Source organism: Sturnus vulgaris, chromosome 3 (assembly GCF_052056855.1).
Source record: "Sturnus vulgaris isolate bStuVul1 chromosome 3, bStuVul1.hap1, whole genome shotgun sequence".
Taxonomy (NCBI): Eukaryota; Metazoa; Chordata; class Aves; order Passeriformes; family Sturnidae; genus Sturnus; species Sturnus vulgaris.
Window position 1 is genome coordinate 49485120 of NC_142245.1, and position 12840 is coordinate 49497959.

At 34.2% G+C, this 12840-nt stretch overlaps 1 protein-coding gene across 7 annotated transcripts in view; it reads right to left on the minus strand.

Annotated features, from left to right (window-relative positions):
* The window catches only part of STXBP5 (syntaxin binding protein 5), a 105429-nt gene that overhangs the window by 18004 nt on the left and 74585 nt on the right, over positions 1-12840 (minus strand). For 2 of the 7 annotated variants that reach the window (XM_014885196.2, XM_014885194.2), the window contains exons 19-21: positions 10293-10358; positions 6904-6963; positions 6752-6799 (exon numbers count right to left, since the gene is read on the minus strand). In XM_014885196.2, coding sequence (XP_014740682.1) covers positions 6752-6799; positions 6904-6963; positions 10293-10358 — 174 coding nt within the window. The remainder of the gene's footprint in view (positions 1-6751; positions 6800-6903; positions 6964-10292; positions 10359-12840) is intronic. The other 5 variants (XM_088161591.1, XM_014885198.2, XM_014885199.2 and 2 more) reach the window with 3 other exon arrangements.

Here is a 12840-nt window from a genome sequence, read left to right on the forward strand (position 1 = left end):
GTACTTTAAAGGATTTCCACTAAAGCAGGGCCTCACTTCCCCAAGTGAGGGGTACAAATTAAATTGGAGAAGACAGCAAAATCCCTAAGTACAGCACCTTATGACTTTTTCTGAGCTTGATTTCTCTTCAGGCTTCAGGAAGGACTTAATGGATTGGATGAACTCGGTTTTGGCTCAACCTCAAGTTTTTAACTCCTCAGGTGAGAGGTCAGAAATGCAAGGATGTGCACTGATTCTTACAAAAAGTTAAGATCCCATCCCCCTTTCTTATCCCCTACTTTCTGATCAAACCTGAGGCATTCAAAATAGAAAAAAAAAACCTTGAAATTACACTAAAATTAATGCACATGTGTAAAAAGCTAAGATAAAATCCACAACTTTAGAAGAATGAAGCCAATACTGAGAATAATCATAAAACGAGCAGTGTACAAACACTTGTAACACTTTCAAAAAACCAGAAAGATTTTGATAATACCACTCAAGTGAAAAACAGAAAAACAGTTCATGTCAACTCATCTCTGACTTAGAAATTCTTTTTACAGGAATGGAAATCTTGCCATCCATTTAAACTGCAGAACAATACAAACATATGGTGCTACAAAAAACATCACAAATGAACTAGCAGGCATACAAACTCCTTCTATCTTTCTTTCAATAATTACTGGAGAAGGAATTATTTTAATATAGTTTATCTGCTAGACCAGGACTACACTAAATTTATTTCCCAGCCACATGCTTCAGTTTTAATGTATCATTAAATTCTTTATGATCTTGCATGAGTAATACTTCTTTTCCTAAAGTAGATACTGAGCATAGCCTCATAATTCTAAGAGTACTTTGTAATGGATACCACTCAAAGCAGCCTGAATCCTGCTGCTTTTCTCTGTTAAAATTTGAGTTACCTCATTCTAATTATCACTTTAACAGAAATCATTCCAATTTAAACATGCTCTGAAGAACAGCATGTGACTTAGTTACTTCCACTCCTTCCAAAAGTGAAATAAGTTACTGAATCATCCATTATGCTCATCAATATTGCAAATGCTAGTTATCTGAATAGTTGAACAGTTTTATTCCTGTCATACATCATAAAAATTTGAGAACAAGACTCCAGAAATAATCTTCTAATTTCCTTTATGTGTCAATGTTAAAAGTATGTTTGAATTAAATTGAAATTACTTACTCTCAGGCAGAAATGCTAATCAACTATTTTAGTGCAAGCTGAAAATGAAACGGGCAGCCTGACTACGTTTTCTACCCTCATCCTTGCATTAGCATTGGCAAATACCTAACTTAACAATGAGGCCAACACTCATCTAAATGAGGATTCTGCCAAGGGTTGCTTCCAAACAAGATCAACTCCTATTTCAGATCAGAGCTCAGAGATAGGAACAGAAAACCAGGGTACACAACAGCACTAGTGACATGCAGCACAACTTTTTGCTGTCAGCTTGAACTTCAATCAGCTTCTGGAGAGATCATAAAATCTCATCTGGAATAGTGAATTACAAGATGGGCATTCCTCAAAACACTTGTTTTCTCTGTTAGGCATTTAAATAATAAGAGTTGACATACTGAACAAAACCTCAAGTATTTACACAGAAAATAACTGGAGCTATTTTTTGCTTTTAACAGCTTTTACCATGTGTAAACACCTTAACCTATTTAACTAATTGAAGACCAGTACAGTCACTCGAGGCTTTTGAAATAGAAACGTAGCACAATCTTAACAACTGGCAGGAAACTGACAGAAAAAAAAAAGTTTCAAGGTTGCAGGTATTATAACACAAAATAGCAAGTACAGGCAAATGTGTTGGATTGTGAGAGCTGATCCAGTTTTAGCTTTTTGTTCCTTTCTGAAAGGCCAGCTGTGTGAACTGAGCTGGTAAGACAAAACAAATTTGTCAATTTTCAACATACACTGAACTATGCCGCATTACCAGGACAAGAGGATACATGAATTGTTAAAAAGGATACCATTACTGGAAATTGTGAATTACTGTGATATGCAAAAAAACCCCAACATTTCAAAACATATGTTAATGTGTGAGAAACCTCAATAATTCAAATGTAAATAAAAACCTATTCCAACAGCAATGGTGCCATCTTGTGTTTAAAGAAAAAACTGCCAAAACATGCAGTAAGAAAATAGGAATATTTCACCAGCTAAGCCCTTTTCAATTAACATTACTCAGTATATAAAAAAAAAAAAACCCTGCTTGTATTCACATTGGCTTAAGATTTACAATTTTTGATAAATTTAGGTTTTTTATGCCTCAGATAAAAACCAGCAACATGTTAGACACCTTGTACAAAGCAAAAGATACAAATCAGAAAAGAAGATGGAAGATACAGGTTGGAGATGTAGAGAGTCAGGCTTTTCACTCCAGCTGTACAACAGGGCAGAGGTGATGCTGACTGCTCCTGCTGCACATGGCTGACTTCAAGTACTAGCTGTCATATCAGAGTTGAATATCTCTCTTGGTGGTGGCTGCTGCAGCATTTACAGCCCAGATTGGTGCAAGACAAGGACACAGATCAGGGAGCTGTTGTGCTCCTCCTGGCACACTGCTGCTCAAGGCAACAGTGACTGTTTTTTTCTTGGTTTAGACCTACATTTAGTATTTCACTAAACTAGAAAACCTAGAGTAATACACAGGTGCACACACACATTCTGTCAATATACATAATCAGGTATCAGATTAGAGAACTGTCCAAACCCAAGGATTCTTGGCGATTTCTCACAGGTCAGGCTTGGGAACGTAGGTGTTAAAATATGAGAGACTGTCCTTCCATAACATGCTATGTGTCAGTATAGCAGGAACAACCTTCAATTCAGTGAAGAAAACCTGAAGCCTGAGGAGGCTTCTCAATAGAAAGCTATGGCTCAGAAGTAACAGTTACATTTCATTTGCAGTGGGTTATCCTGAGCTGATATTTTAAAATGTATAGCACATCAGTTTGAAAGCTATACAGTGATTTTTCCTACATTCCTTTTATTTTAAAATCAAGTTGTAAAGATTATAAAGGAGACGTGCCTTGGAGCTTTTATAACCAAGAGAGCAACTTATGAAGCCTATTTCATATAACATCACATGACAAATAACTAAGCAGCTTAGAATTTGTTAGAGATACCAAAGTTCCCAAATTATTCTATATTTGACAACTACACAAAGTGAAATATTTACATTACCAATTAACAAACGTTGGAATCTCAAATTCGTATGAGAATAATAAACCAATTTACAAGAAACCGTAAGAAAACATGTACTTGAATACATTCAAATTAGATCAAAGCATTAACAACACATTGAAAGAAATGGTCTTTGACACTAGGGCAAATAAGAACTTATTACGAACATCTTAAAATTTGATTGGATGAAAACAGCATTAACAGTAAATTATTATGTTCGAATGTTTGAAAAATTTAGGTATACACTTAGAATGTAAGAAATGTGAGAAACCTCTGTCAGTACTAACAGCAGGAATTATAAAATAATTAAATCTACTTGGCTTAAGTCTGTCTACCAATACGGTTTGCAATTATTTTAAATGTATAAAATGCAGAAAATAAATAAGACAAATCATCCTGACAAGTGTTTGACATGTAGTCCACTAGAACAGTTATAAAGGTTTTAAAATCTACCTTAGTTTGCAGACACCTTTACTACAGATTTTTCCAGAAATGGTTGTTACATCTTAGCCTCCAACACAATTTGTAGCTATAATATTTAATCATCTGTATCTCTTCATGCCAAATACTTAACTAACCAAATTATGAGTAAAACAGGTGAAGATATTTCTTCCACTGAAGTTGGATCCCAATGTCTTTCTATAAAAATGACACAGCTTTAGAAAATAAGTACTTCCTACCAATTCTTTTTGCAAATTCATGTACATTTGGTACACGTCTGTATATTACTTCACAGCATATTGTTTATACTTTTAAACAGATGACATTTCTAAGAGAATCAGCTGGATTCAATAATGGCCATAGTACTTTCTAAAATTTCTAGAAATGCTTACTTAAATCAAGTATCAATATCTCCAAGGTAACAATTAACTAGAATTTTTTCAAGGTTCATCTCTGATCAAAAAGAAAGGGAAACATGACCCAAAAGCAGCTCATTCACAACAGGTCTAACTTGATTTACTATCCATTCCTTAGCACAGAGCATTCACAGTTGAGTATTGAGAAGAAGACAACAAACCAGACCAACTGATTGAAATGTTGGTGCACAAAGCATTTGGACATTGTTTTATTTGGGCAATTGTTTCAGTTTTACGTGGTTTTTTTGATTCTCTCACCAATCACAGAAACCTTGTTTGTTACTGTAACTAATTACAAAAATCTGTAGAAATGACGATGCTCTGCATCAGTTGCAATAAAGTGATAAATTGACAACAGCTTCATGCTTATAACTGCGTGTGTGATGTTACCACCTTGCAGCCCTACCACTGAAATGAAATTACTTCACACTCCACTAGCAGTATTCCCTTGCTCCCTCTTCCCATGTAACAAACATAGGGGCGGATATTAACATTAAATGAAGTTACCAATGTAAATTATTTTAATTCTCTTTTGCACCACATTTAGCAGGTTGTATTACACACTTTGACAAAGAATGGAAAGAACTTGAACTGATTGCTCTACGTGCCAGTGCAGAGAGCTATTATCCTGCATACATCAAATACAAACTCATCCCTGAGAACACGGCTGATGGCAAACAATTTGTTTCATACAACATGGTAATGTTAATGACAGTGACATATTTTACAAAACTCATTGTCCATGCACATTTGGTTGTCAATTCAGTTTAAAACAACGAAAAGCAAAAACATGCAACTATTAACACAGAAAATGTTTTATTTACATGGAAGAGCTTAGAATGTAAGTTCAGAAGGAGCTAGAATAAGCATGCCAGATAAGCTATAGAAAACATAGTAGCAAAACAACCACATTCAGTGCACAGCAAACCACTCAAAACTAGGAAAACGCAAAATAAATAATTATCTTTAAGCTTCCAATAAACTGTGCAAATTACACAAATCACAGTATAACTTGCACCCTGAAGAATGCATTGCTTATAAATAAATGTTTTGCTTTTTTTAGCTGTGAAAAACATTCCTAATACTTTCAGTTGAAAGGCTTCCAGCTGAAACAGATGGGAATGGCTCTATAGAATCCTCATTAGCATACTTTATTAATGCTCTAACATAACTCTTTGAAAAGAAGTGGAGAAAAAAAGAAAAAGAGGTCACAGTCACTTTTTCAACGTATTTTGCACAAGACTGTATGTCTTATGCTCAAAAGAGACAAAAGGGAAACATTACCTCAATGGACATTGATATAACAAGCACATGGTGTTGTTTTACTCATGTTTTTCTCAACCTGAACATTAGATTCTAGTTACCCTGAATTTCCTTTAGGGGAACATATTAATGCTCAGGTAAAAGACAATAATTTCTTTTTAATTGCAGATGAATTCACGTAATGTATTTTTGAGAGCCATTTGCTTTCTTGACTTATATTCAGACTTTTACTGCCTCAAAATTCATTTTCCCTGCCATTTCTGATTGTCATTGCAAGAAGGCCTCAACATAGAGCAAAAATATGCCCTTTGTACAGTATTTTCTCATTCTGCACCTCAAATTTGAAGGATTACTTCGTCATACTCCTGTTTGTCTCCTTGAATTTTGAATGATTCTTTGTCTCAAATACTGAGTTATGATGGAAGGGATTAATATTTTAGGAAAAAAATTAACTTGCCAAACAGAAAAACCAAAGGGAGACTTCAGGAAAATAAGCTCTTCCTCCCTAGTCTTAAGGTTTGCTTCCACACAACCTGTGAAACAGTAGCTTAGCAACTAGTTTTACTACATAATTTCAACCTAAACTGTCTGAAGAGATAAAACGAAGTTCTCGTGCAATGATATATTAATTTGCTAAATGAAAACAAAATGAACGTTAACAAAGTGATTCTGCAATGAAAGTAACCATATCCCAGTTAAGGAAGAAGAGTCCGTTTCCCAAAGCTAAATCATACAGCCTCTTCCTTTCATTTATTTAATGAGCCAGATGTCAGAAGCAGAGTTATTGCCATTCCAGCCATTAAAGGGTTCAATCTACCTGCATACAACATATCCCAAGGCAATTTTGTTGCCAAACTAATATAGAAATCTAGAGCTGGTAGGGTATTCTGCCACTGTTGGATGCAGAAAAGTTCTGGAACAGCAGTGGGATATACTTATATATACCAGTCCATATAGATAAGCCAGCCCTCTTCCAAATGAATAAATGAAATCATGATAGTACCTCTTTCTTGACCACAGCCATATAAAAATCTGACCATATGGCTATGAATACAACACAAAAAAAGAAATGGTATCAGCCATATGTTCCCAAAACCAGCACACCTTCGCAAAAGTAGTGGAATCATGTTGTGACTTGCATAGACTGAACTCTTAGTATGTATTAGAATTTCACCCATTCAGAAAAAAAGAGAAGCGCAATTGTAAAATCAGAGAATTTAAAACACCAGTATCCTTGATTTTTTAAAAATTATTGTGCCCAGAGTATTTAGGAAAGAAGCAGCCCACAGAATTATCAATTAGCATAAAGAATGAAAAAATTAATAACAATGCATTGAAGTTTGACTGTTATTTTGCCTTTTTTTTTTTTTGCTGCTGGGTTAGTGCTGCACAGAGTAAGGCACTAGATTAGAAAGAGTAGAATTTTTCTAGTTCCTACCTATGTCATTGGTTACCATCTTGGAAAACTTTCTGCTTTTGGTCTTCACTGTAAATAATATTTCAATAAAAAAAAAAAAAAAAATCAATCTAAGTGTATCAAAAGTTGAACTAAAGAAAAAAATAAAACTAAAGAAAAGAAAAATACTGTACCCTTTTCTATAAAATTATTCATTTTTTGTTCATCATCAGAATTGTTTGGTGAACCAGAACCTACAAGTGGAGACAGAATGAAATGTATATATATTTGACATGAATGAAGGGGTATATCTCTGACACAAGAAATAAATGTATATCAAAACATACAAAATATACATCTATTATACAATATACGTATACATCTATTATACAATAGATGTATACATATAATATATAAAATTATATACAAGCTCTGAGTTTAACAAAGATACAAAGAAAACACCAAATACTGATACTGGTATTCTCTGTAGCTGTTTTAGGTATTATCAAGTGTAAATTACTTCGGCACGATAGAATTCTGCCATATTGGAATTAGCCACAGAAATTATAATGCAAGGTAGAATGCTGCACATTGCAGTGAGTTTATTGCTAGAAATAATTCCCTCACTGAACAAATGTTTACACTGAATAACTAAATGGCTCTACTAATCATTGCTTCAGACACAGAGATTAGCCTAAGTTATGATTCACAAAACACAGCTGTAACAATAAACACAAGTTTTATAAATCTGTTTGGGTTTTTTTTCCAATGTAGTAAATCACTGCTGGACCACAGTTCTTCACCTACTCTTCAGACAACTCTGAGCCAATACTGCCACCTGGATTTTTCTGTATCTCAACCCTGAAAAACTGATAATGGCAACAAACCACAACTTCAGGCACATCACTGTCCTTAAATTAAAACATTGCCAGGAAATTAAAACAATTAATCAAAAGTTTTTCAAATTTAATTGGATTTTGTATTGTAGAAGTGTAAAACTGGAATAGAACACAGGCATTTTGGCACTTGTGAAGACAAAAACTTGATAATTTAAATGCTGCACAATGTTTTAGGTCAGATAAACACTTGCAGAGTCTAAGCCTATTACTGCTTGACATCTGTAGAAAAAGCAGGAGGCAAGATTATTCCTCCTGTATTTTCACAGTATTTCTATAGTTCTGTTTTACTGAAACTGTAGGATACTTGCCCAGCTTGCAAAGGCAGGTAGTCCCTTTCACAGTCCTCTCATCTATATAACCACCCACTGGAGGAGGTCTAATGGAAGTTACATTCCGCTTCTCTTTACTTGGACATGGAAAGGTGGAACTGAGCAATTGTAGACTTCAGTTCAAACAGTGACTGGTCTCTTTTACAGATCACATTGTAACAATGAAAGTCAATAAGGCATTCGACTGCCAGTCTCATCCTCTAATCTTAGAGCTAGTAAAATGCAAACATTTTGTGTTTTTTCCTCTTAACTAGTCTCTAGACTGCAAAAAGTTTCCTTAAATTTAGCCTCCATCCTTCTTCAAGCTTGCCAATACTCTGCAGCAAATTTCTCCAAAAGGTCTTCTCTTACCTCTGAAAGCTAAATGCCACTTTCAAGCTTGTTTTCAGTTTTGTGTTTTTGCTTGGAAAAGATACAAAATTCTAAGGAATTGCAGTTCTTCTCTCTTCACAAGCATCAACAAATTATTTCCACACCAGTGTAGTGTATACAAGATTTTTTTCAAATAAAAGGTTGAAAAGTCTACCATAAGCTTCAGCTCATTAACTGAGAGCAGAAGACAGACTTGAGGGAAACAAGGTACAGTCCAACCTCACTACTACAAGTTTCTCTTTTACAGAACGCAATAGTTGCATTCCCCCTCTATCTTTTGTCCATTCACTATTTTTGGTACTTTAGAAATTATTTTCTAACCTTCTTCTTCAGCTCACACTCAACTCAAACAAGCAGGAGGAAGGTAGAGGAAGCCAATTGTTAAATTTAGGAGTTGTCCATAAACCTGAATTTTCATTTTTGGACTTGCCTCCATTGCACTGTTGTGGAAATTGAGTTTTACTCTACTTCAACACCCAATTATGAAAGAAACCCTCTTATTTAAACTACACAGTGGTTTAAGAGGTACAAGTTAGGAGTTGTTTGGATGATTCTGGAGCAGGGGGAAAGAAAGGTACACATTAAAGGTTATGATTCAGTAGCTGCTCATTGCAGACATTTATAGCACTATACCAGAACACAGATTTAGCCCAGACTTCTAAGTGGGTCAAATTCGAATACCATAGTGAATTGATAACTATGCTCAACCTTGAGAGAGAAAGGATTTACTGCAACTGCAGCAATGCATGGCAAATTGTTTACAGGCATTGGTCTCAATATGTAAAAATGAAATAGGAAACATGCACTTTATTCTCAACTATTAAAAATGCCTTCATTATAAACTATACTGAAGTTGATGACTTCAGCATGCCAATACTTAGCAACACAGATTTGTCATGAAATCACACCTTCAGGTAGACTTTTCATTGAAACTCACAGCTAGGTTTTGCTTTAAGTATAAACAAATCAAATTTACTCTAAGAAAGAGCTAGCAAAAATGAAAATGGCATTGATTGATCTAGAGAAGTGTTTTGCAAAATTTAAATTGAACATCAAAGAACAACTGTCAAATCAGAAATTAAAATTTATGTTAAAATTTCTTCTAAAGCTACAAACACAATGCTTTGGTTTGTTATTCTTTCAATTTGGTTTTGGAAGATAGAGGCTACAACAGAAAAGGAATCTATCTTTAGACTCCCATCTTGATTAGCATTTTACACTACATAGTACTTTATGTGCTTCATTTAAATCTGCAGTTGAGTCCTTTGACCTTGAGTAGGTTTTGAATGAAAGAAAATGATAGCTTTAAAAGTTCTCAGGTAAGTAAAGATAAGTGACAATTTTTAGCTACTACAAAAACTATTCATTCTAATACTATACATTGACATTCATTATTAATTATTTACGTGGTTATAGCCTCAACTAGCCAATATTAAAATAAAAAAAAATTAAGCTTCATTTAAAATATTCCCATACAACAGCGGCAACTGAAAAATTTTAAAGAAAGTGCAGTAGGAGGCATATTAAGTAGGAAATTCCTACATTTTAGGATGCTGGTTTCTGAAGACCTCTGATTTCACAGAAAAATAGTAATTTGCCACTTATGAGGAAGCAGAAGTAAACCTGCTCAGAAATAATCTCTACCACTTTTGAATAATAGAAAACACAATCACATGAACGATTACAGGAATTTGTGCATCTCTTGTCAATGCTTCAAAATTCCATTGTGCATCATGTTCCCTGAGGCACAAATATTTCAGCTTATATCTCTCTTCAATCATCTTTATGACATATTCCCATTGCATCTCTTAAGTCAGCCTTGTTTTCAAAATGCAGTTCTAACGTGGCAAAATTTATGACAGTGTCAACAGTTTGTGTGAGGACAACAGGTTTTATATAATTACTTAACTAGCAAGTGTTAACTAAATGTATGCCATCTTCTGGGAAAATAAGAAGCTGAAGATCAGGGAAAGTTATGATTACCTGACGTGGGTGACTTGCAGCGGTCTTCTGGCACCACTGTACCTTCATTTATATCACAAAGACCTGCTGAAACACAAAACCAGTGTATTATAAATGCAGTTCCCATTTTCTTTTTACTTTCACTGCAGTCAGGAACTTCATTTCTTATTAGAGACAAACAAGCCAGTTGCAATAGAATTTCTGTTACTTATTACTTTTTTTGACTTTACCCACAGTAACTGTAGAGTCATTTCTTCTTGCTAAAGTTTTCTTTGTAAAACACACTCTTTCAATAAATTTCAGTGAAAATTCAGCTAGACAGACTTATCAGAAGTTATTTACATGCTACAGATACCTATTAAGCATAAACATAATTTGTTTGAAAAAGTCAGTTATATTGAAAATGTAACTGCAAAAGAAAATAATACAAAAGAGAGTCTTCAAGATTACAAACACATGATATGTGAAACTACAGTGTCTTTTTTCTAACTACTTTTCCACTGTTACAGTGATATGCCTTGTATTTGCCAATTTGTATTGCCAAATTAACTTTCCAGAAAAACTCCTCATTGGCGTCACTTAGAGAATTCAGGGTGACACCAATTCTTAGGAATTCTTTAGGGAGAATTCTTAGGGTGTTTAGATAGGTGTTCTCCCTTGCATGGAGGAATTTCACCAAATTTCTTACATCATCGAATCTGATTAATTTGAATAAGTGCAGTATGTTAACATCTGAAAGCTAATTCCTTTCAGTCCAGAGAAGGAAATAATACCTAGTCATACACAATCAGATGCAGAAGATGGAAGCTGCCTCTAAATGGTCCTAAATATTATTCCATTACACAAATTAAAAGTATACAAGAAATTTTCCATTTTCCTTTTTGACAAGAAATTGCTGTCAAGAGTATCCATAATTAAGAGAAGTGCATTTTGTTGATATTTTTAAGGTTAGTAATGCATCTTCAGGTTTATATCATGAAGCTTTCCTATAGAAATTTCATTATCTGATACTAAGGCAAACAAGCATGTAATACTGAACAGTAATAGCTAAGAAATATTTGTTAAAAATAAAAGGTTTAGCATGCACAAAAATATTTCCAATACTCAAAAAGTTTGAGTGGTAATGGTAATGGCTATAGAACTGTCTATAGAACTGTACACTACTCATTCACAAGTGCATCTGTACATATCTGTTAACAAACAAAAATACAACAGCTCTACTTCATCAAAGCTTTAACATTTCCAAACACTAAACCAGAAGTTACTAGTTTAAAGGGGAAAAAGGTTCTCCTGAAATACCGTATCAATACGGAACACATTGAAACTATGTTAAATTAACAGTTCCATTTATCCAAAACAGTAGTTTTTAAGATTACTAAGAGCATGTATAGCTTAAACTCCAAAACTCAATGACTAGAATTGTCAAATGACCTTAAGGCTTTGCTAACCCTACATTTAACAGCCCTGGAAACAATTTAAATTCTAAAATGTCAAATGAAATTTCATGTGGAAGCTGTATCTTTCCACTACACAGGAGAATGAAAAGAGCAATTTATTTAGTCATCTGTCAGTTAATCAATGAACACTATGGGATAACTATAGTTTTACATCAGAGTTTTAAACAGGCATGGGAGATTAAATGTTTTGAGCTAGACAGGACTGTGTAAAAAGATTTTTGAAAAATCCTAAAGTTGTTTCCACAACAAGCAATTCAAGTTTTAGATGATAGCTGTGCTGGGAGGATAAACCCATACTGTGCTCTTAGAAGCAGCTGCCCTTTCAGGAGCCAAACCAAATAAATTCATATATGAAGTTCAGGAACACAATTTCCTCTTTTCCAGAAAGATTAATTCTTTACCTTCAAAGGAAGAGTTTAAACTTCTTGTACTAGTTCTGCTATGAAAATTCGTTAATTGACAGCAATAGTCTTTAGTCAACAATGAAGACACCTGTGCACTTGAATTCTTTGTAGGAATTCTCAAGGCTATAATTTGATTAATATACATCTTAATTAATAACAATAATAAGTGTGCATTATGGTAATCATGGCATGTAAATATATCTGTTCATAGCCATTACTGTTATTACTTAGGAGAGAAAAGGAACAGCAATAGATGAAAAGCAATTTTAGCTATGATTGTATTAGAAATTAAACCAAGCAGAGTATAACAAGAATGATCTAAGTTTGTGAACTAGGAGGGTTGGCCCATGACCAAGCTGAAGAAACTTGCAAGATAATTTCTGTTGCTATTCATCTTAAAACCCCAGGTATCCTGATAGAAGCACTGGCAGCAAGGTAGCTCTCCTTGAAAAATTCTCTGGTTTCAGGTTTATAGTACCCATGCAAATTGCTATGAATTACAAAAGAAAATTGATCCAAGAATTTCTGTTTCAGAACTACAAAAACTATAACCTTCTATAACACGAACGTCACTAAAGCCATCTTTACCATGCTGCATTCAAAAGTCCCTATAATTACAGCTGAAATTAACTGATGTATAAAGTTTCATGAGACTTTTGTCATTTTTTTGCACAAGCTTTAAGCAGACATATCTACAACTGGACTGGA